This window comes from Fusarium oxysporum, chromosome 2 (assembly GCF_000149955.1).
Source record: "Fusarium oxysporum f. sp. lycopersici 4287 chromosome 2, whole genome shotgun sequence".
NCBI lineage: Eukaryota > Fungi > Ascomycota > Sordariomycetes > Hypocreales > Nectriaceae > Fusarium > Fusarium oxysporum.
This window is the reverse complement of record NC_030987.1, coordinates 3,976,818-3,999,736: the sequence shown is the minus strand read 5'-3', so window position 1 is coordinate 3,999,736 and position 22,919 is coordinate 3,976,818. Positions and strand designations below refer to the sequence as shown.

At 48.7% G+C, this 22,919-nt stretch overlaps 9 protein-coding genes across 11 annotated transcripts in view; 3 read left to right on the top strand and 6 right to left on the bottom strand.

The window, feature by feature from the left end:
• FOXG_19842 (survival factor 1) overlaps window positions 1-572 on the bottom strand; it is a gene marked incomplete at both ends in the record, with an annotated part of 1,419 nt that extends 847 nt beyond the window's left edge. The window contains 3 exons of the mRNA XM_018400120.1: window positions 79-194; window positions 244-459; window positions 550-572. Of these exons, the coding sequence (XP_018245504.1) occupies window positions 79-194; window positions 244-459; window positions 550-572 (355 nt within the window). The remainder of the gene's footprint in view (window positions 1-78; window positions 195-243; window positions 460-549) is intronic.
• A 1,268-nt stretch (window positions 573-1,840) lies between these two features.
• FOXG_08613 (uncharacterized protein) lies at window positions 1,841-4,869 on the top strand. 3 transcript variants are annotated; one of them, XM_018387624.1, is made up of 4 exons: window positions 1,841-2,349; window positions 2,497-2,575; window positions 3,004-3,198; window positions 3,247-4,869. In XM_018387624.1, the coding sequence occupies exons 1-4, from the start codon at window positions 2,186-2,188 to the stop codon at window positions 4,312-4,314; spliced, it is 1,506 nt and encodes a 501-aa protein (XP_018245501.1). In that variant the 5' UTR covers window positions 1,841-2,185; the 3' UTR covers window positions 4,315-4,869. The 3 variants fall into 3 exon arrangements, with proteins under 3 accessions (XP_018245501.1, XP_018245503.1, XP_018245502.1); XM_018387626.1 differs by having other exon boundaries at window positions 1,899-2,575; XM_018387625.1 differs by having other exon boundaries at window positions 2,022-2,349; window positions 2,497-3,198.
• A 212-nt stretch (window positions 4,870-5,081) lies between these two features.
• On the top strand, window positions 5,082-8,461 carry FOXG_08612 (histone H4). The gene is made up of 7 exons (XM_018387623.1): window positions 5,082-5,155; window positions 5,223-5,376; window positions 5,436-5,467; window positions 5,521-5,536; window positions 5,608-5,695; window positions 5,749-5,811; window positions 5,868-8,461. Exons 2-7 carry the CDS (start codon window positions 5,237-5,239, stop codon window positions 5,958-5,960), a joined length of 432 nt encoding a protein of 143 aa, XP_018245499.1. The 5' UTR covers window positions 5,082-5,155; window positions 5,223-5,236; the 3' UTR covers window positions 5,961-8,461.
• Window positions 6,626-7,964, bottom strand: FOXG_08611 (uncharacterized protein; the record flags this gene model as incomplete). Its single annotated transcript, XM_018387622.1, has 2 exons — window positions 6,626-7,494; window positions 7,838-7,964. 2 exons carry the CDS (start codon window positions 7,962-7,964, stop codon window positions 6,626-6,628), a joined length of 996 nt encoding a protein of 331 aa, XP_018245500.1.
• A 2,224-nt stretch (window positions 8,462-10,685) lies between the features above and the next one.
• Window positions 10,686-14,517, bottom strand: FOXG_08610 (uncharacterized protein). The gene is made up of 2 exons (XM_018387621.1): window positions 13,337-14,517; window positions 10,686-13,288 (listed from the first exon to the last, which is right to left on the bottom strand). The coding sequence occupies exons 1-2, from the start codon at window positions 13,899-13,901 to the stop codon at window positions 10,824-10,826; spliced, it is 3,030 nt and encodes a 1,009-aa protein (XP_018245498.1). The 5' UTR covers window positions 13,902-14,517; the 3' UTR covers window positions 10,686-10,823.
• A 2,613-nt stretch (window positions 14,518-17,130) lies between these two features.
• FOXG_08609 (uncharacterized protein) lies at window positions 17,131-19,414 on the top strand. Its single transcript, XM_018387620.1, has 2 exons — window positions 17,131-17,297; window positions 17,371-19,414. Exons 1-2 carry the CDS (start codon window positions 17,283-17,285, stop codon window positions 18,472-18,474), a joined length of 1,119 nt encoding a protein of 372 aa, XP_018245497.1. The 5' UTR covers window positions 17,131-17,282; the 3' UTR covers window positions 18,475-19,414.
• A 2,141-nt stretch (window positions 19,415-21,555) lies between these two features.
• FOXG_19841 (uncharacterized protein) lies at window positions 21,556-21,951 on the bottom strand (the record flags this gene model as incomplete). Its single annotated transcript, XM_018400119.1, has 1 exon — window positions 21,556-21,951. One exon carries the CDS (start codon window positions 21,949-21,951, stop codon window positions 21,556-21,558), a length of 396 nt encoding a protein of 131 aa, XP_018245496.1.
• Window positions 21,952-22,015: 64 nt separating this feature from the next.
• FOXG_08608 (uncharacterized protein) lies at window positions 22,016-22,174 on the bottom strand (the record flags this gene model as incomplete). Its single annotated transcript, XM_018387619.1, has 1 exon — window positions 22,016-22,174. The coding sequence occupies one exon, from the start codon at window positions 22,172-22,174 to the stop codon at window positions 22,016-22,018; it is 159 nt and encodes a 52-aa protein (XP_018245495.1).
• Window positions 22,175-22,745: 571 nt separating this feature from the next.
• Window positions 22,746-22,919, bottom strand: part of FOXG_19840 (uncharacterized protein) — a gene marked incomplete at its 3' end in the record, with an annotated part of 1,290 nt that continues 1,116 nt past the window's right edge. The window contains exon 2 of the mRNA XM_018400118.1: window positions 22,746-22,919. Within this exon, the coding sequence (XP_018245494.1) occupies window positions 22,746-22,919 (174 nt within the window).

Here is a 22,919-nt window from a genome sequence, read left to right as displayed (position 1 = left end):
CGGGGTCGTTCATGCTCTTGATGGTGTAGTAGGTGCCATCCTCGGACAGCTCGATCGCGCAGTCATCGGCGTAGAAACTCGTCTTGTCCTCGTTGAAGTCGTGGTTGTTGAGGGGTGTAGAGGCCCAGAGGTGGGGCTTGGAAGGGTCTGAGCTGAAGACCTTTGCGTTGAACTGGCAGGTTGTTCGGATGCCACTTTGAAGGTATTAGCAGAGCCATGTGATACTAGAAACTCGGAACATACGCTACGTTACTATAGATGAGCTGAGCAAGGGCGATGTAACCGTTGTCGCCAAAGATGTAAAAGGTGTGTGTCTCAACAGAAGTAGAGTCCATAGCCTGCCACTTCAGGTCATTTCGAGAGATCTCGGTGTAGGGAGTCTTCTCGGCCTCTGTAGCGACAGACTTGATGGCAGAGGGGCCGTAGATAGGCTCCTGGGTGCCGGCGACATTGGCCAGTCTATAGCGGTCAGTATTTTTACATGAAGCTCTCCAGGGTCCATCTCATGGTGGGGTCGAAAAGGATCTGAGGGGAGAGTTTAGAACGTACTGTTGCTTGGCCCAGTTGAACATGATGAGTTTTATATGAGGGTGTGTTTGTATGTGTAAGAGGGAGAGAGAAACAGAAAGTAGGGTTCTGCTTCGAATGAGGTTGATGGGATGATGGGTCGAGAAATGGAGGAAATGCTGGGGACGTCGTTAATTAACCCAAGGCTGGCTACGGCATGGATTGGATACTAGAGCTGCAGTCCCAAATATCGATGTCACTTTCACACCGCTGGGCCTGCTTTTCTGTGGCGGCACCCGCTTGATTTTCCCCTGGGTGATGGAGGGGTACTTCAAGGATATTGTGGCTGGTGTCAAAATCGATGATGTGGGGAATGACGTGTGTTGAGCATAAACGCGTACCAAGACGCGTCTATCCTTTACAGTTTTTATATTAGAGTACAGTGTCTTATATGCATGTTACAATGCTGTAGAATATCCTCCTTACAGCATGTTGAGAAACATGAATATGTGCAGTCTTGCGCCACGCATGTCATCGAATAGGAGTAAACTGCTTATTTAGTGTTGAAGAAACTAATATGCTAATGTAATTCCCGTAGCTTCCGGCATCCACTTATTGTAAATCAGCGCCGGGCTGGGCTGGTAATCTCATCTCAAAATCATGCCCAAATGGTCCCATGATGTTGAACTTACCCTAGAGATACTCCTTGGAATTTCCAGGAGTCATGACAAGCGAAAATTGCTAATGAATTGTCCATTTTAACTAGACATATGGTTTCATATTTTCTAATTACACGTTATAACATAGTTGCCTTGCGATGATCAACTTGGCGGTATCTCTGTTGTCGTGATGAGGTAACGATGAATGTCCTCAAACACAGGACCACAACGAATGATGTCGCTAAGGAATTGACTGAATGCAAATGTCAGATAGTAATGAATTGTCGAAAACATTCAAGAGGTATAGATTTTTATCATACGAAATAAAACTTTGCAAATAGTAGTCTAAACTCCGTGCTCCTTTTATAAACTATGACCTAAGGCATATATATATATATATATTTAACAATAAGATATAGGATCCAAGTTAACCAGTATCAACAACATCGTACTCGATTATCTCGGATCTACTCAATAGTTTCGGGTATATGAACATAAATACGAAATGCTAAAGTTTACCTTATCTTATCCCTCCCCGACAGGGGCAACAAAGAATAAAGTAAAATTCCCAGGCATTGCAAAGCGACCAATCAGAAGGCGTCTTTAGTTATTACCTGCAGTCTAAAACCCTTCGGCCCGTCATCTACTGCAGCGACACTGGGACTTCAGTGCGCGACGCGCTCGGTCACTGGACTTGATTTGACTTCTGATCGCAACCTTCCAATCCAATCTCAAACTTATCTCTTTCCTCATCAGCCCAGCCCAAAACGTTACCTTGTATCTTCCGACTTTACACCAAATCACGAATTATAACCTCGCGATTACCACAGACTCATTGCGCCTCATTGCGCCTCAAAGTCATCGACACTTGCACTTGCGCGTCAGTCAGAACTGCCGAGCAACCACCATCTTCACAATCTTTATCGAGCATTATCGATAACATCCCGCGCGCTTCTCCCTATCGATTACCCTACCCTACCTTGCCTCAGCCCTGTATCGTTTTGCAGGCAATTGTCACCATGGAGGAGGACGGGGCGCAACTTCTGCAGCAGACAGGACTTGATCCTATTTCTCGACCAGATTCTACTTCGACTTCTGCATCAGCTTCATTACCACACGTATTACCAGGCATTTCGGCTCTTGCTGCTGCCAACGCGGCTACAGAAGCAACATCTCAACTAAGGTACGATAACCCAAGAACTGTTCGTCATTCGTGACAATGAATGCGCGATACCGCCGACTCGAGCTCGAGCCTCCATCAAACAAAACCCTCCGACACCTCCATTACCAAAAAAAAAAAAAAAGATTGTTAACTAACCCCTGTCTGCAGAGCATCGGCCGCTCCGTCGCCCGCAATGTATGCCACTGCATCTCCTGCCGCTACGAGTGGGGGATCTGGAAGTACAATGGTAAGTCGCGACCATATTTCATTATCACAATCTTATCAGCACTTCCCCCGTTGCACTTTATATGCTGGGTCTACGGCCGACATATGTCATTTCCTGCAATCTTATCTCTCGAGAGCGGATGCATCCTGTCACGTTTTTTGCGGCGCCAGTTCAGTTGACCTGGCCTTATCGCCGCTGATCGATACAATCACGTGTCTTATCTCCAACCCTTGCCACACTAAGCACTTGTGGGATGGTCGATGGGTCTTGGGCTTATCTGGCTTATCAAGCGCAGCCAGTTACGATGCAGCCAAAGAATTTTACTCCATCCTCTTATCGTGGCCGAGATAATAATCATCGCTCTCCCTCCCGCTTTCGCATTGCATTGCACTGTACTCACTTTACACTCAACAACCGGCACCATGATGGCAACTAACGGATCAACGCAGCCTACCTGCCAAAATTGCAGTACCTCTACAACGCCATTATGGCGTCGCGACGAATTTGGCTCGGTTCTGTGCAATGCCTGTGGCTTGTTCCTCAAGCTGCATGGTAGACCCCGGCCAATTTCGCTCAAGACAGACGTGATCAAGAGTCGCAATCGAGTCAAGACAATGCGCCCTGACTTGGCGAATAAGAAAAAGGTTAGTCCAATGCGCTCAGAGGCATTGCGCATTGCTAACGCGAACTAGCAACAACAACAGCAGCAACAAGCAGCTGCGCAAGGATTCCCTACGACCGATGCAAATGGATTCGACACGACCGGACAGGCTGCTGCTGCCGCCGCACATGCTGCTCAAGCCGCGCGACGAGCGTCCCAGAGATCGAACGGCCATGACGGAGCCGACTCACCAATCTCCCGCACCGGTACTCCCTCTATGTACGCGCATGGCCTATCCCAGTTCATGGTCGACGACCCTTACCAGACCGGCTTTGTCGCAACAGGGGAAGGCCGCGCGTCATCTCCCACGAATGGGGATCGCAAAATGGACGCGCCACAGACGCATGAGCAACTTATTGCGCACAACTCAAGCCTGAAGACGCGGGTCAGCGAACTCGAAGTGATCATTGAGCTTTTCCGAGGCCGTCTCAGCCAACTCGAGCAACAAGAAGCTGTCGTTAGAAGCGGACAGCAGTTAAACCAGTTGCGCTCTCAACTGGAGCAAACACAGGAGAGCGAGGCTCAGCTGCGCCGGCAGCTTGAGGATAGCCACCGGCGAGAGAGTAGCCTCAAGCGACGCCTAGATGAACTTGAACTCGAGCTTCAAGCTTTCCAAGAAGCCAACTCGGCCCCTGGAGAGAGACCCGCCAAGAGACCACGTACCATTGAAGAGCCCACAAAGACACAAGCAGAAGCAGATATTGAGGCGGCTGCTGAAGCATTGCTGGCTTCGGAAGCCTCTAGACCGAGCGAGGCTGTCGAATCTGCCCCTGTCGTGGATGCTCCTGAGCCAACTGAGTTGCCACAACATCCTGAGAGTTCAAAAGAAGGTTCTGTTCCCAAAACCGAGGATGAGATCGAGGCTGCGGACGTTCCGATTGATCCTAACATGCCCGTAATTGATGATGTTTCCCAACCTGCGGCCACAGAAGAAACAACGAAAACGCAGGATGTTGAGATCCCTGACGCACCTGGTGCATCTGAGGAACCTGGCGCGCCTGAAGCAGCTGAGGCGGCTGATGCCGCTGCTACCGCCGACACCTCTCCTGAGGCTACCGAGGGGACAGAAACTCCCGCGCCCGCTACTGCAGCTACATGAGAAGAGTGATGTTGTAAGCGTCTCCGACTAGTAACGAAATGAACTTGATATCTGCGTCAGTCGCTTAAACTGACGCTTCATTTGTCATTGACCCAACGCTACTGTCAGATTCATTGCTCGGTGTCTTGGCATCAATTACGACTCATCTTGATTTATACCCCCTGTGCGAGGCGTCCGTCGCCCTCGCTTTTCTTTCATGATATACCTCCTAGCGGCAAGGGCAGCGAGGATTCTAGGCGTTTTGGCCTCTTTGTTTCGAAGTGTAAGAGATGATTGAGGAGCATACAAATGTTTTAATGGGACGATGAATGCGAATGCGAAACTCGGTATACGGATACACGGTACGAGGATTCAGTCTTAGGAGTGTGGGGCTTCTCGGGTACAAGTGCAAGTGCAAGTGCAAGTGCAAGAGGAGACGGAGAATATGGTAGTTATCAAAAGTTTGGCTGCTCTCGCAATGGAAAATAGACCCTGGCTTTGATTCATCACTTATCTGATATGATATCGATAGCATAGCTTGTGAAGCATGGCGTAGAATGTGATGACCCCAAGCCGTTGAATCCATTATCGTGGTAACTCGGGCCGCCTATTTATTCACCTGTATCTATGGTTTCTCCCTCGGTAAGTTAATTCCTTTGCCCTTAGGATTCCTGTGTTACCTGTCGTTGAATCTCCTGACAGTGATTGCCAGTGATTAACTGTGACAGTCACGTGCTGCAGCAAAGATGATATAAAGCAGCTGAACAACACGAGTTCCCCTCCAACCAACAACAGAGAGATCACGCGAATCTAAGAATTAATTATTCCTTCAAAAATTCACCGAAGAGATACACGCAATCAGGTATTTTTAAATCCTAATCCTATATTCATCTGGGTTACGTTCGTCATTTAACCCTCAACTCGACTAGCAAACCTCCAAGAGATGCCAACCGTTCCTACACGCGGCGGGCCTTCGGGTTCACGACCGACCTTCACTGGCGGAAAGGTTGTTCCTTTCCAAAAGAAAGGTCAAGTTCACCGTGGGGCTTCAGGGAAGACAGTCCTAGGAGGTCGTCGACATCGGTAAAGTTAATACCAAAGCTAAACTAAGACAGTGGAATTACATGCTAACAATCTAATAGAAAGATCCTTCGAGATTCGATTACTGGAGTCAGTAAGTTATGCACTCATTCCCCACTAAGGATCACTGCTAACAAGACGATTTAGCTAAGTCCGCTATCCGGTTAGTAAACTTATATTCACCTCCATCTACCTGAGACATATCAGCATCGATACTGACACAGTGAAACATAGACGTCTAGCACGCCGAGGAGGTGTCAAGCGTATTTCAGCTGGAATCTACGATGAGGTCCGAGCTGCGCTCAAATCGCGTCTTGAAGCGGTATGTAATATGTGTACACTGCTTCATTTGATCTATACTAACGCCGTTATCAGATCCTCCAGATGTGCGTTATCTACGTTGAGTACCGAAACGCTAAGACTGTCACAGTCCATGATGTGAGTTTCTTCCACTGGCTGCCACTGCTAAAGAGCACTGACTGACATACGAACAGGTCATTCACAGCCTCTCCCGTTTCGGTAGACCCATCTACGGGTTTGATCCGGACACCTATGATGGTCAAAATAAATCTAAGATGCAAAGCTAGATCGTTCTGCGAAATCGGCTTTTACGTGTCTTTCATTTGATATGAGCGGTGTTAGGCGTCATTTTCACGCATTGTTTATCAGCATGTTGGTCCAGGTTGCGTGTTTAATACCATGAGCATTTGTGGAAGGATAGGGAAACAGAAAAACTGGCGTACGGGAAAACGCATATCCTGTTTAGGAGAATCGAAAGATTGATTGATATTGATCATGAGCTGTGCCATAACCTGATAAATTATGAACTTCTGTAAACGAAAGGAATATGGTATGATCTGGGGTATCTCAAGTGACAGTACGAGTAGGTACGGTATCAAAAAAAGAAAGAAATAAGAAAAAAAGAAAGAGAGAGTCGCTCCTCCAACCATTACATGCTTCCTCCAGTAGCATCTCGTCTCCCCTGACTGACCCAGAGTCTATACTCTAGCATATCCCCTCTTCTAGTGGTATCTTTGTAGTTGTTTAGTGGTTGTAACTTCTTTCCGTCGATTGTATCGTCTTCCGGGGTATTCGTTCAAAGCATTCTTCAAATCTTCTCCTTGTCGTCTCCCATTCCTCCTCATCTCATCATCGTCATCTCGTATAATCGCGTCCTGTTGATGACCAACTCGTCGATATATGTTCCTCGTCCTTTGAACATGTGAAGCAATGGTTGACCAACTCAACTCATTTACCTCCTCTTCTTAACAAAGTCCCAGTTGGACAAGATACCATCCAAAGCCCTGGTAGCTCGGACCTCGTCACGTCGGAAGGGGGCGTTGAAGATGCCGGGCAGTAACATGGCGCTGTTGGCGTGCTCTTGAGCGAACCCAACTTCAGCATCCTTTCCACAACGTTCCTTGGTAACACGGACAGCCTCCTGGAGGAGATCCTTTCCAACGCCCTTTCCACGGTAGTTGAGGTTGGTGGTCCACGCGCGAATGACACCCTTGCCTCCTCGTAGAGAAAGCGATCGTCTGCGTCTGTGGCTAGAAGTCGGGTTGGGCTCAAGGCGTAGAACGAGGGTTCCGATGATGTCTTGGTTCAATCGAGCAGCCAGCAGGGTATCCTCCTCTCCGTCATTAGCACGTAGCCAGTTCCATCGCAAGCGTTCAGCCAAAGAAATATAACCGTTGGCCAAGTAACGAATACCCATAAGGTAGCTCATGATCACTCCACAAGAAACCGTCATACCAAGTCCTGAGTCACGAGTAACGCCGCCGAAATGGTAAATGGCAGCCAAGGTTGCTGATAGGCCGGCAAGACAAAGCGGGTGGAAAACGAGGTTCAAAGAGGCTCTTTGGCGCATCTGGGCAATTGAGTCCGCGACGAGGCGCATACCCTCAACCTTGTCTTGAGGTTTGTCGAGAACCTCGAGGGACAACGGCTCGACGTCATCGTCGTTGTCGAGACCAAAGTATGGCGTAGAAGCTGCAAGCGGAGAGGGAGATGGCGGGACAAAAGAGGAAAAAGGAACAGATGGACCAAATTGCGGAGTGCTGGTGGCTGAAGTCATTGCCGAGTGGAGGACAAGGTTGGCGCGGAGGAATGTGAAGAAAGCTATGGTTGCGATGTTAGTCATGGTGTTTTGGTTTACCCGTTTTGGTTCCGTCAAGGTTTGTTCCCAAGCCGGCCATATTGAATATGATTCATGACGGAAACATATCAACACAATCCATCGTGTCTAGAGCTTGCTGAAGCTACAGAATGAATAGTTCCAGCGCTTGAACGTCGAGTTCGTGACCATCAAGTCAGGCCTATACGAACTGTCGTGTGCTCAAGGTTGTGACCAGGGTAGTCTTTGGTGGTGGCCATAGTAACCGGGCGACAGGGGGCTCTTACAGCAGGACAAGGCCCTGAAAGAACAAAGAAGAGAAAATGATGAGAAATCAGAGAAACTTACCAGCACTTGTCTTCAAAACTGGAACAGCACCAACTCTATCGACAACCGTGCTTGGGTGGCAGGCCCTCAGATCAAGCTCTCGAATAGCAATATGCTGAGGACCTTCCATGGTGGTGTAGGTGGCCATAGTGAGATATGGCGTATTAGACTACCTAGATAGGTACTGGAGGTAGAAAGGAAGAATAAGATAAGAGCAGTCAAAGATGATAGAAGGAAGCCAGCCTTCAGAAACAAAGTGGACTGGGGAAGACAATAAGGGTATAATATAATAGTATGATTATAAAGTCGAGATGTGATTATGTTTAACAAACAATAGGTCGAGGGAGGAAGAGGGAGACGAGAGAGAAATAGATCGAGACGAGTCCGGGGGAAGAGGAAGAGATTTCAAAGTTTCGAGAAGGGTAGGGTCGTCAGCTCCTGCAAGTCGAAAAATAGGCTTGGGAACGACCCGACGCTCTGGTGGCCGTAGCGTCTTTTTCTTTTTCGAATGCGACACACTCTGCATTAAGATCCTTGCATAGTGCGGCGCTGTCACGGCGTCGAGGCCGGATCCCTGGGCCCTTGGCTCATCCCTGAACTCGTTGGTTGGCGCCTTTGTGCCTCTATTTCTCTCGTGTGTGTCTGTATCTCGCGAGTTTAGACAGATAAATGGTCTGCTTTGTTCTCTCTAGCGTGGATGCGGGATGGTGGAATCACTAGTAGCTGATTCCAGGCGGGTTTGCACATTGGTAGTGGTGGTGTTGATGTCGGTCATGGTTGCGTGACAAGATACGCTATCTCGTCGAGCGATATCAATCATCGTTGGCCTGGACTCTTGAGAAGGATTCGGTGTAGTGGTGCACTTGCTGCAACGCACATATGTACTGTGGTTCCGTCACAGTATCTTCACTTTGATAATGATACCTATGCACCCCTCTTTTGCCTTATCTTCAACATCTCATCCAATCATAAAAAGTATATCTTGTCTCTTGGTCGTACCGTCATGTTCCAAGTTCAGAGCTTCACACTTCCCCTCCTAATGTAGCTAATCGTCAGTAACCAACCTCATCAGAGGCGTTGTCTCTCGCCTCGTCTTTTTGTTGAATGACACAACAGGGGGCATTTCAGCCTTCAGCCCCTCAACTCCACTTGGGTCCCAGCAACAAACGACTAGAAGCGGGGACCCGAGACGACCAGCGGCCCAGAGCATGTTAGTTTATCGTTGGTGCCCTGTAGTCTCATAACGTTCAGGTTGGCCCATGCGAAATCGAAATTCCACGAGCACGCGACGGCCAGTCAATTGAATTTGATTTGATCCTGCCTTGACCATGCTTGGGCCCCAGCTGTTCAATTTGAAATAAAGGGCTCACCTGGCTCCGGGGCAAGTTATAACGCAGCCGAGTAAGGCATGACTTCAAGGTGTGAGTGGACACACTGATAGCCCGCCTGCGTTGGCTCTAAAACTAACATCTGCAACCTTCATGTGCTTGAAGCTTTTGACAATCGGGCGATATCGATATCATTGATGTACAGGTCAAACTTTCATACAGAGGACAGATAGTAAATCGCTGCTTGGCACCCGGTTTGAACACGACATGTTCCGTAGCGGCCTTTACAGCTGGATCGTCAGGGGCCAGTGAAATCTGTTCCCAAGAGCTGAATAGTCTAGACCAGCGACAACGGTGTCTCCTCATCGCACTAACCGTGCCGGCGCCGTTGTCTTGACGCCATCTCTCTCATGCGGCAATAGTCATTTGAGGAGTAACCGACCAATCCAATAGTTCAGGTTGACACGATATATGTCGCTTGGTTCGGCTATCAACATCTCGGTGGTTGCAGCAAGAGTTGATCGTCCTTGACGTGACAGTTTGAAGCAAGAAACAACGTCGGAGGATGTTCAAACGTGTTCAAAGTGGTAATCTCTATGTTGGATCAACTCCACTGCTGACGTATCCAGCATATCCCTGGTTGCAAAAGTTGTTGACGCGCCAGCCAGCCATAACGCACAGAGGGGAAGGAAACCATTTGTGACAAGCATCTACCACCTAAGCGACGGATGTGTGGGGGAACAACCAAGGATGAATTCATCAACGCCGCCTGAGAACGCGAATCCTTCGTAGTTACCAACGGTAACCGATTTGCTCGGAATCCTTTGGCCGAAGTTTGTGGTTTTAGCCGCATGAAAGTATGTGATAGTAACTTAGAAGGTATGAATAGTTATCGTTCTCTCCCACTTGCCGTACTGGCTCTAGCACAGTACGCGGCTCAACGACTTCGTTGACGTTGGTCGTTGATGTTCTCGTCATTAGGAACATGACGCCCGTTTTCGCGATTGAAACTTTTTGGTTGACTGTGCTCATCCTGTTCTCTGCAGGGTGCAAAATACGACTTTTTCGGTTGTTTCCCAATCAATATTTAATAGGTCCATGCTTAAAACTTCCAAGAAACCGCCATGAAACGCATGACAGTGAAACTCTTATGGAGCACGGAGCACAACTCGAAACACTCATGTCCGTCAACGTGTTTGACGAGTGTCGATCCAGCCCCTCCTCGTTGCAACGAACCACAACGTTGTTGCTGTAGAATTCGCAGGGATGCTGTAAGAAAAAAGACCCTGAAACTGTAAAAGATCCTTGCGAGCAAACGTGATCTTCCGCCAGTTGAAGATGCTTATTGCGAAGGCCGATCGAAACTTTGTGGGATCATGTTGATACTAAAAATCGCGAGAGAATAGGTACCTAGGTAGGCATTCAGGCAAAAGTAATCTGTTTCAATGACGGATAGTACGAATAACAGGATCGGGCGAGTACCTTTCCTTCTGCAGTTTTATTGTAACGGAAAGAAGCTTCGCTGCCAGCTGGCTGCTCCTGCTGGAAAGTCTTGTCAAGCATATCAGGCGAGTACTAACAAGAAAGATGAATTAAACTAAAATTTTCTTTCATCACTTTACATCAAACATAAATTCTTCTTCGTGTAAACACCCATACCAGGAAGCTACCACAGCCTATCATCTTCTCAATCGATGTCCCAGTACCATGCCAGCAAAGGCAATCAATCTATAAGCAGTTCCGATTGCGACCAAAACACCAATGTTGAGCCACTTGCGGTCAAGATGGTATCCAGTCGCCTCAGCTGCAATATCGACCTGAAAGAGGTATGCAAAAGGTGCCACAAGCTGCCCAAAGTACAGTTCCGCCAACCATGTAGCAGGAGATGCTCGCCACAGCCACTCCATATGCCAATCCTTAACAGATGCCAATGGAGGTGCGGAACCAGAGAGAATACCAGTGATGAGGGCAATCATGGTAGCAAATAGTGGCGCATCTTCACGTCGAACGACCATGCTTACGATACTTGCAAGGCCATAAATGCAGTAGAAGTACAGCAAATTTGTGAGGAATGCAAGACCCCAGTCGATGATGGGCACAGACAACAAGAACAAGGGCACGGTGAAGTGCATGCAACCAAGTGCCATGCGGGGAAAGACAGAAATAACCTTGGCAAGGAAGTAAGCCAGTCGGGAATGGCCTGCTTCAGCCTCTCGCCTGTACAAGAGTGTCTCTTCGGAGAAGAGCTTGACTCCAGGGGCACCCGCAACAAGGCCAATAGCAATGGCAATAAGAAGTGCGAACTGCGGTGCAGAGAAGAAGTCGATAGCTGTCGATAAGACCTCATAGGGCTCGTGGAATAGACCGACAAACATAATACCGTTCTTGGGGTTATTGGCGAGACCAAGCAGGGCACCTGCGAGAACAGCAAGTCCCATCTCGGCAAACAGAGCAGCCCTCGCGCGATATTGCTGAAGCATTGCACGGCAGAGGCAGAGCCATCCTTGTTTGATATAGGGAGCACCACGCTTCTTGAGCGCCTGGCGCATCCCTGTATCGCCCAGCATCGTGGACCTGACACTTCTGCGTTCGTAAGCTTCTTCCGATTTGCTCTGGCGCATCTTAGCCCAGTGCGAGATGAGTGCTTCCTTGGAAACATCACCGGCGCTGTTGTATTCCCGACCGTTACCGGTGATGATGTCGGTAATTACATCTGCATGGTTGCTGTGCTCTGGGAATTGGAAGCCCATGCTCTCGAAATATGTCTGTGACTCCATTTGAGGGCCTTCATAGATGGTCTGTCCGTTACCAAGCAGGATGAGATTATCAAACAGGTCGAAAATTTCAGTTCGCGGCTGGTGAATGATGACAATGATGGAGATGCCGAGTCTCGCGATAGCCTTGAGGGTGCGCATGATGGATGATGCTGCGGTAGCATCCAAACCACTGGTTGGCTCATCAAGGAAAATAGCCATTGGGGCAGCTGCCAATTCCATGCCGATACTAACTCGCTTTCTCTGACCACCACTGATGACAGGCTTGCCCACGCTACCGACCCGAGAATCTCGCACGTGCGAAAGCTCTAGACAGTCAATGACAGACTCAACATGAGCTTCGACATCTTTCTTGCTCCAGTTACGAGGAAGTCGAATACGTGCCGAGTGCACAATGTTCTCGTAGACCGTCAGCTCAGGTAACACGATATCATCCTGAGGCACGTAGCCTGTCAACTTCTTGTACTGCTTCATCTTGCCTGGAGTATTGTTGACCGCAACGATACCACCAGTATTGCTCGTTTTGCCCATCAAAACATTGACAAAGGTCGATTTACCAGCTCCTGAGCCACCCATGACAGCAACAAGCTGTCCTTGCTCAATAGAGCCTGTGACGTTCTGAAGGATGGGCCTTGGGCTCTTTTTGGGATGAAAGACAAGGTCGGAGTATCTGAAGGAGAGGCCGAAGTTGGTTGCCTCAGCTGCTCGTCGCATTGACTCAACAAAAGCTTTGAGCTGTGGGTTGGCCTCCATTTCTTTCTGCTCTTGTTCCGAGCTGTAGACGCTGTTCCGCGAGAGAGCAGCCTCAAAACCAGTTCGAGTGCGTCCCTCTCGGAAATCTTGTCCATATGGTGAATAACGACTGTAGCCAGGCTGCATTGGAGCCATCTCATTATCTTGATCTTCGGGCAACTCCTTGTATCCACGTCCAGTGATTGTCGCTTTGACGGCCCTAATGGTCTTGTGTCTCTTCAGAGCACCAGCATGGGCCTTGGATGTTCTCTGCCATCGTGAACGGAACATCAAGACGAACATACCAACAAGGAGGAGGAAATCGATGATGACTAGAACGCCCACAGGAATCAGATACCTCTCAAAGGAGGCACCCTCCGGACACCTGCTGCCAGATAGGCATGGTGTTGGAGTCGAAGCACCAGGCTGGCAATATGAACCGGCAGGGCATCTAATCTTCTTCATGCCCTTTTCCTCCAAAGGGCAATAGTGGCCCGCCTGGCAGATAATGGGCTCGAAAACCCCCATCCCCACGTTTGTTCCGTTCAATGAGCAAGTCATGCCTGAGAGACGTGCAACTGTGCACTTCTCAAGAGGAGGACATGATTGAGGGAGTGAATTGATGGTGTTGTTCTGGCCTGTAAAACGTCAATTTCGATTTCAAGCAACCCAGCCAGTGAACTTACAAAGAAACCCTTCTTTACAGCCATACTTCTGCCAGGAAGACACGTTCTGCAGCTGCAGAGGAAGGGCACCAGGCCTCCAGCAGGGTGCAGCATCAATAGGAAGCTTATCGTTAAGAAGCTGATATGTGGTTCTGTAGAAACTGGTCGAGAAGCTCGATCGGTTGGTGCCAGTACAGTCTCGGTCGTAAACAGTGAGTGTGTTCTTGTCCTTCAATGGCTTAAGAGAACGGCTCTTGGAGTCCCATACGAGATCACCTCCGACAGGAGGGTTGGAATTGTCTTCCATGGGCAGATCAAGCGAACCCTTGGGATTCTTGGCCTTATACCATTTTCCGCTTGTGATGTTGTATACACCTTGTGTTTGGTTTCCAATGCATTGCCATGCTGCTTGGCCGTTATCGAAATTTGCTCCGGCTTCGGCGAGCTTATCGAGTCCAGGTAACGCACGAAGAGCGCAAAGACATGCAGTTGTGTCGAGGAAGCTTGGTGTATCGGGCTTGGCACCTGGAAGGAAAGGTTGTTGTGGTAGCTTAGCGTCGTCGACGCCATAGCTTGAAAGCGACATTGTGGCGTATCACTTGTTGCTCAAAAAGGTAGAGAGGTTATTGGCAACTTTGACTCTCTGTTTTTCACTTATATCCTCGTGGGAAAGGACGAGGAACAACAACAGCAACGCTCATCATGTCAAGCCAACAAGGCGGCATGTACTCCATCTTATAAGCCGGCTGGGACTTTGTGATCCTACAACCTCAATGAGGAAGAAAAAATGAAATTCATTGCCTGAGATCCATACGGGATTCCGAGCCCAGGGTTCGGACTTGGGATCTACCATTCAAGGAGCCTGAATGAGACTCATGCGATGGACCTTGGGCAGTGCTTGTCAGATTTTAGTCTCCGCGATGGATGCACAGGGTTGGATCATCCATTCCCAAAAGGCGGTGCTCGAGAATCCTCCTAGGATTTCAAGATGTTGCAATGTTTACGGTCATTTGTGAGCGAAGACTCGGAGCGATTATCTCGCCATTGGCCAGAGCAGCAATACGAGAAAGAGGCCATGATATTGTGATAAGGCGACGTCGTGCTGAATGATATGTCTTGATCTGTATTCCAGGTTCTTTAGTGATGGAACGCCAAGAAACGCTGTCAGCCTCTTTTCTTTTTCTCCATATTGCCGATGCCAGCAGCCAATGCCTCAACAACAAGGACAAGGCCAGGGTCTGTTACATCAGAGGTGGCAGCTCCTGCGGGTCGTCAGCGCCTCGTCGAACCAGATAAAGCCTAGGTCGAGGCGCATTTGCATCTTGCTCAGCTTTGAGTTGTGGGGAGCTAAGGCTTAGCGAAAACAAATTTCGATATGAAGGTAAGACGTAGGGCTGACCTGACTTGCTCGAGACTGCAGTCCTCTATGGGATGGCCATCTCACTGAACAACTGGTGTTTCAAGGAAATGGCTTAATAGGGCCTCATCTCGCGCTACGACGCCACTCTCCTGGCTAGGAATATAGATGTCAGCAATGGCGTCGAGCCGTGAGATGATGCTTGGCTGGATTTGTTAGCTGCGCAATCTTATTCACCCAATATCCACATCTTATTTTAACGTCCCTGGGAGCTATTAATCGATGAAACCCTAGACAAATTCCATTCTGACACGGACCAAAAAAATATTGCTATCATGGAGTCTTCGTGGCAGTGTCAGCTATAACGATGAATCCTTCCTCGAGGCTCGCGGCATGTGCTTCGCTTTTCGGGTCCGACCAGACGCGATGATACCGTCATGTCAGCACTCATGTTATCTTGAGTGCCGATCTTTAAAAGAGGCAAGAATATGCAGCTCAGCTCGCCAATCCGAGACTGGATGCAGTGGTTGGGTTTACGTATTCTCCTTGCGCCTCTTCCTATGTGTTAGAAAGCTGTACGCATACTACCAAGGCATATTGGTCTTGTCGCATCAACATGTTGAAAATATCTCCTTCGTGTTATTGGTGTTGAACCGGAGGCGATTTCATAATACAACTACATGACCTCATCAGTACTGAGCTTACCCTAAGGTCCAGTGTCAGGTATCTTACTTTGACAATGCTGGAACTGGAGGCCCAACGATATTCAAGATCATACACTAGAATATGGGTCTCCAGTATCTGTTAAATGAACCCCGAGAAACGAAAGACAAATCGAGCGTCTGGCAGGTGGTGTCAACTTCCTCCACGATTCTGCATTGCTGACTCGATGAAGACACGCTGATTCACAAGAGAACTGCAACAACCTGTGATGGCAAGTGTATCACAGTACCAACAGGGCATGTCCTATGATCCTGCGCAAACGGTTGAAACCAATGTCTGTGAAAGAAACTATTCCGTTAAGTATCGCCGTATATTTGACTCATATCTTCAAAATGGATATTGAGCTTGGCTCATGATCCTGCTGGACATGGAAGGGAAACTGTCAAAAGTTTCTCGGGTCATGGAATGAAGAACAAGGAGAATAAGCCATGCCGATAGCGACTGTGAGAGAAGTCTCTCTCGATTGTCATTACGATCAAGACTATTCGAGCGGGCCCAGTGATCGACTTGATCTATGGTTGTGTTCAAGAGTATTGAACCGAAATTATTATTGAGAAGACAAGAAGTCGAGAAGTTGATGCTCACCGTGTATGCAGCCCCGAAGAAACAGAGCGCCGGACGGTCACTTATAACAGGATTCAGATCAGATATCCAGCAGGGGACATTCGTCGGAAACGGTGTGTTGTGAGTCCAGGGTAACAAAGCCGCATAAAGCCATACAAATCCAAGACGGAGGATGGTTCTATGATGTCAGAAACTGGTGTGCTCTTGGAGAGAGAAGGAAGTATCCCATTTTAATCTGTCAGATGAAGCAATTGCTTTGATAAAAGTGTAAAAGAAATCCTCTTTATCTCACGTGCAGAAGTTGAGGTCCCCGAAATCTGACTGTCATCCCAAGGTCTTTTCTATCTACCGGTGCAGTAACAACGACACTCGAATCAAGGTGGTGAACCATCTGAGTCATGAAAGGATAAAATAGACTCACTGGCTAAGTCATCAAAGCACGAGAGCACCATATAAATATTGAAGTCACAGGAGCCTCCAGTGCAGCTACATCGAATATGGATCCTAATAAGGCCCACGGAAGATAAGAACAGAGATCTCTCTATTCATAACTCTGTCATATACTAGGCCAAGATTCAGCTCCATCTCTGAGCTTTAGAGCAGACATTGATGAATATAGAATTGAGTGACAATCAATCTGTCCTTACACTTCTTCTCTCTACCTCTGTGATGTCTCATTGCACATGCCGGAAAGTGGAGGGCCATGTCAACGACGCCCTTGAACTATACCGCCAGCCACTTCGACTCTGAAGGGCTCAAGACTTGTCAATTACACGTATCAGCTGCCCGAGTTCGCTTATAAGTTACTCAGTCAAACGAGAAAGTAGGAGATAATGATATGATGAATCATTTGTATGGCTGTTGCCTTTCATGTCTTGTGAGGTCTGTTACGGAACACAGCGGGGGGGTTCCGACAGTGGAGGTCTACCGAACTCGGGACCGAGGCAACAGAAACAAATAATGAAAGACAGAGTTCGTAAAGAGACAAATAAGAACTCACAATGAGTCTTGTTGGGTTACTTCAGCTGAGATTGAAAACCAAGACTGTATTGCAATCAATAGTTTGTGATTGGACATATGAGTAGATGCGGTGTGAGATCTTCGGTAGCGGGAGCCGAATGCCATGTTATCTCAATTGCCTGCGTCACCTCCTCAAAACTAACAGGAATTAGGTACCTTGGGTTAGTGCTTGAGTCGGCTATGGCTTGCCTACCTAGTCAACGAGGGGCTCGTACCTGATTAGCAATCCAGTTCTACCTTTCACATCATAAACATTGTTGCTTTGTCCTGTTGACAGGCTGTCAAACAACACATCAAGGAATAATGAAGGTCACTCAGGTAAGTCCGATCAAGCTTCACTCATGCCAATCTCTGTGAGAGGTCCTGGACTTTTGCTGACAGCCCATGATAGCTTTGGTACTATCCTATCAAAGGACTTCGAGGCATTCAAGTCCAGTCGGCCAAACTAGGCCCACAAGGGCTTCAATATGACCGTCGTTTCATGCTTTACAAGATTGAGAAGTCGGGCGACTTCAGTAAGATCCAATTGTCCGGTCACCCAGAATGCAGTCTTTTCGCACAAGAAGTCGTTGGCGACAAGATCCGGGTCAAGTACCTGATTCCAGAAGTACCACTTGTGCCATGGAAACCAGAGCAGGACACTGTCCTTGAAGTCCCAATTGAACCGGATATTAATGAATTGAGTAAGGCCGACGTCAGCCTACATCAAAGTCGTGTTATTGCATACCGCATGGGACCCAAATATGATGCATGGTTCACCGCTTGCTTTGGTTTCGACACAGCTCTTGTCTTCATTGGCGACGGTCGACGCCCTGTGCTGGGAACATTCTCTCCCAAGGCTCAGGCTACTCCTCCGCCATGGCCAATGTTGCTTCTCAACCACCTTTTAGGGAAGAAAGCCACTGAGGATGATTGGATTACCTTTACTGATTGTGCGCCCTATCTGTTCACCACAGAAGAATCTCTCAGCAACGTCAAAGCCCGGCTATCGACATGCGACGTTGACATGAAGGCTATGCGACCCAACATTGTTCTGGATGGCGAAACCGCATGGGATGAGGACTTTTGGGCACAGCTGACCATTAATGGGGCTCATCAAGTAGCTCTCACCAAGATGTGCGGACGATGCACTTCGCTCAACGTTGACTACTCCACTGGCCGTGCAGCAAAAGGGGAGCGTGGCACGGTACTCAAGAAGCTCATGTCTGACCGAAGAGTCGATACTGGATCAAAGTATTCTCCAGTTTTCGGCAGATACGGGTTTCTCACCAATAACCCTGGTGGCGATACGATCATATCCATTGGTGACAGTGTGGAGGTGACCAAGAGAAGCACTGAGCGTACTGTATGGGATTGGGCGTTGGCGGATCCCAAAATCGCAAAATACTACCAGTCTTCCTCAGACACGAGGTCGAGCATACCCATAGTTCTCTCATTCTGGCTGACGGCTGCGGCTCTGCTGGGCCTGCTACCGTGTTGGCTTTTACTTGCCTGAATAAACATACCTATTTCTTCGATCAAGGTGCCAGAAAGAGTGACAAGTGCAGCAACGTTGCCTCAGCGAACCGCCCTCAAACTACCGGCCGATGTCTTTGAATATGCACAATCTTGCAAAGAAGGCAGCTCGTAAGAGCAGATGTGACCCAAACCAGCTTTGTGTCCGGCCGCAAACGCCCAGTGCCCGTCCGCCATATCTCGGTGCGGGAGGCCGGAGGGGTGGGGACTGGGGTCAGCCATTTACCTCCGACGCCGAGACGGAGCGGTCTCTCTTCGGCATGGCAGTGTCCGTAAAGGGCCGGAGGCGAGTAGTCACACGCAACTGACAACTTCTTGTCCGAGCATCTGGAAACGTTCCATCAACCCGTGCATTCTAATGATTTGCCGAAGTATGACAAGGTCGTCACACGAACTGGTCACACAAAAGCCCTAGCACAATCTGAGGAGCATGGCAGGCCCTGCCACCCCGATCGTTAAGTGACATGAATGTGCATGGTCGAAGAGCTCGTCAACTGATGCTTGTGAGTTTTGAAACAGAGCAAGACAGGGCAAAAGAGTTCAGCCAGTCTTGAAGCGAACAACCAACGGACCAATGAGCGAGGCGAAAGACTGAATCAACAACAGTGATACTATCATGTATGCTCAGACAGCTCGCAAAGCACCTCAAAAGCTCCGGGTACGTTCCCCGATGGGACTGTGTCGGCCTGGCGGGCGAGATGTCGAATCCGTTAAACATGGGGGGTGTGTCGTGCCTCGTGATAGTTGTTAAGGTTGTCGGCATGACTCAGGATAGTTCCGTATAAACGAGCCTTGATTGAATACCAAAGTTTGTATGGTGGTTGTGTATCGTACCTGTTATTGAAACATTTGCGAGGCTGTAAGCGTCTACATCAGGCATTGGCGTGTTTCGGTAATTTGGAAAACCCCTGGTTCGCGTGTCGACGTTGCTCTTCACCGTTGGAAACGTCAAGCTGGGGACCTGGGTTCGCGTATGCACCGTGTGCAGAGTGGAAACAATACGAGACAGCTTCTAAGTTGTTCTGGAAGGCTTCTGGTGAAGATTGGTCTTTTTGGCGGGCCGCTAAAAACGCCGATCAGACTGGGGGCGGCGTGAAGCCTAGAATAGCATCATCCGCGTTAAAAAAGGTATCCATAGCTAGCTCTGTCAACGATCTCGGTGCCGGTGCTCCCTCAGAGTGAAGTAGGTAGCTTCTTTTCCTTCGCTGCGCCATGGCACAGACACAGACTGCGACGCTCCACAAGACTGCCACAGCCATCCGGATGTTTCCCAGGAGAAGATGATGCGCATTATTCCACGTCAGCTTGTGTCTGGTAATGGAAGTTGGTTGCCCATGAGCAAGGCTCTCGCATTTGACCCGCGCAACCTAGTCCAGTCCAGTCAAAGACGGCTCGGGGAAGGGAAGTAAAGTGAAGTAAGCATCCAAGCGAGGTGCTAAGAGAGGAGAGAAAAGTTTAAAGTGATGTGGTAATGAGAAATATTGAAAAGGTAGGATCGTGATGAGATGAGACAAGAGATCTACACGATGGTGCACTGAAAGAAGGCAGGGACTCAATACGAGAACCGAGGCGGACGATAGAAGAGGAAAGGGCAGCCAATGCCGTAGGTGGGAGGGGAGATTACAGGACTTGGGCCTCTTTCCTCACTGTCCAATGTCCACCTCACCTCTCACCTCAAGTTTCTGGTCCTTGGGGCTGGGGATGAGAAGGCAGGTACCGCTCATGCTCACTGGTCAGCAGCTACTGTACCTAACGTCGTGAACTTACTCGTAAACTCCGGGCCAATCAAGGCTCATTAGATCGAATTGCTAGGCTTCTTGTATAAGATGAAAAGACTGGGGAAGACTCCCACTGAGGTAATGATACTACTACTAATCAAGGTCTTGTTCATGATTCAGTTTCACATCCACCACGTCGATGGTGATAATGACAATCATTTAGCTAGCATTTAGTGGTAGAGAAGGAGTCAAAGCTAGAAACAGAATGTTTTCATTTATGACGATAGCGATACACTAGTTGATGTGTGTGTTCCTCTCACCCTCTTGATATCCTCTGGTTCGCCCCGTATCTGTCTGGCTTGAGCCATAGTCTATTTCGAGCGCCGACCCTAAAAAAACACCAGTCCCATATCCATAAAAATCGTTGTTTTTCTGTCCTTGCGCCATGAGCCAAACGGAAAGTTTTGTTGGCTCCAATAAGATGAGGTCATAACGACATTCCCCTTTGACTTCTCTCCCGCCCAAAAGTACCGTCAGCAGCCAAGTTGCTTCTGGCAGTGGAGGTTGAGGAGATAAAGACCAAAGCGTGGGGTAAACCCTCCGAAAGTAAGAAAAAGAAACAAGAAGAAAAAATTCCAACAAACACCGTTTTGATGCAGGCGGTGAACCACAAGCCAGGTATTACAAGGAAGAGAAAACGAAAAGGAAAAAGGGGAAAGGAGATGAAATGAAGAAAAGAGATAACATCAAAAGAGACCAGTCAGGATCACCTGTAACAGATCAGATCTCCTAAAAGGGAAAGTTCCTAACTGGGACTGTAGATTGGAGGAGAGTTCCAGCAACATGACACGTCTAACAGTCCGGTCTTCCCATCGTTGCGTTGCGTTGAGTGTTAGGCTGGTCTGGCCTGTATGCTTGGGTTGTCGACTTGGGTAGGGCCACAAGCGAACGAGACGGCGAGACAGAAGCGTTGGAGCTTGGTGAGCTAGTGAGTGAGAGGTCTTCGCTCCAGTCGCAAGGGCCAAGGGGGTGACTAGTGCTGCACAATTCCGAAAACGGGCCACAGGTCCCTGTGAATGGAATCTCCCACGTGGAACGTGCAGGGCGCTATTCCGTCATGGAAATCAGAGGCAGAAGCGTAAAAAAGTCCAAGTCACCCAAAATACCACCGTTTGGCCGAATACCCAGGAGAGACACTGACACAGCCCGACTGAGTCACTGTATCAGCTCCTAATGTACTCCAAGTTGTTTGTTGGTTGATGTCTTGTCCAATGCATACATGCGTATGTGTTGTTCTTCGAGGCCCAGCTCAGCTCAGCTGAACTGGGCATGATATGAAAATCTCAAGCCAGTGAGTATAAGTCGAAATGACGTTGTGTGTCAACTGAAAGTGAAAAGAAATGCTGTGATGGGTGCACGCGAGGGGGTGTGTGACGATTCGGTAGCCGTGCATTCAGAGCCAGCTCCGGGCTGCCGTTCCGCAGTACGTAGCGTACTGTAGTGTAGCGTAGCAGCAAGTAACTTGTGCCAAGTGCAATCAAATCAAATGCCCATGCTGAGACCATCTTCTCTGATCGCAAATGTGCATCGGCACCGAGACCAAGAAGGGGAAGCTTTCCACTTCCTGCTTGGGTTGAGCCTTTCGCATTTTGTAAGTCAGGCCATATCAGTTGGTGCCGAGTGAGGTTGCAGAAGCAGAAGAAAAAAGTGAAAGCACAACAAAACAGTTGCACACCCATTTTTGCATGTGGCTGCCAAAGACTGTCTCGGCATTAAATGACTTGCGCATGTATACACAAGCCCTTAAGCAGACTGCGTGCAAGGTCGGCATAGATGAAGCTTGCAATAGGTGCACTCCCAGATCATCCAGTGAGGACCGGACCGACAGTGCTGGCAGATCCATTGGACAAGAGTGTTGTCCGACTTGATCATTCGGAACTGGTGGGCGCAAGCGTTGGCCATTTTGTCGGGAATTGTGGCGGTGTTGTGGGTGGTACAGTAGAGGTGTAGATGCTGTCGAGAGTCTCTTGAACCCTCTCACAAGATTTGATGGCCTGATTGGATGCGGCTATGTTCCTGAGGGAATACAATATTAGCCTTACATGCATACATGAGACAGACAACCCAAAATGGGCTGTATGTAAGTTGTAAGCAGATATGTAAGATGCGGTATGTAGAACGCAACCTCATGCCCGCTCTTCCTTGGACTTACACGATAGCTGTTGTATGAAGCGTCAGGGCTTTCAAGGCGGAGTGCGGTGAGATGTTGATAATGCAGTGCAACAGCAGGATGAGAGCTGTCCTTTTATGGGTGTAAAAGGTGAGAGTTGAAGTAGTAGAGTAGGCAATGTGTCAGAGTTGTTGTGGAAGACGTCGTGATTCATCAACAGCTGAGTGAGGGAGGAGGGCCACAGGTCTTTATACTTGGGAACGGGAGCGAGGATCAGGCGAAGTGACAGAGTTTCGGTGTTGGTGTCAGTTGCACGCTCAGTCGTCGTTGCAGTGCAAGTAAGGCAAGGCAATGCAATGCGGTTCAAATGTAAGGTACAGAACAAAGATCAGAGTTCTGATATGATGTCGTTTGCAAGCAAGGACTGTCAAACGGAAGCCGGGATGAGGAGGGCCGGGATGAGGCTTGCAACAACGGGCCTGGGAGATAGACGACGGAAGAGGCACGAGCAACGAGGCGGAAATGCCGACAGGTGGT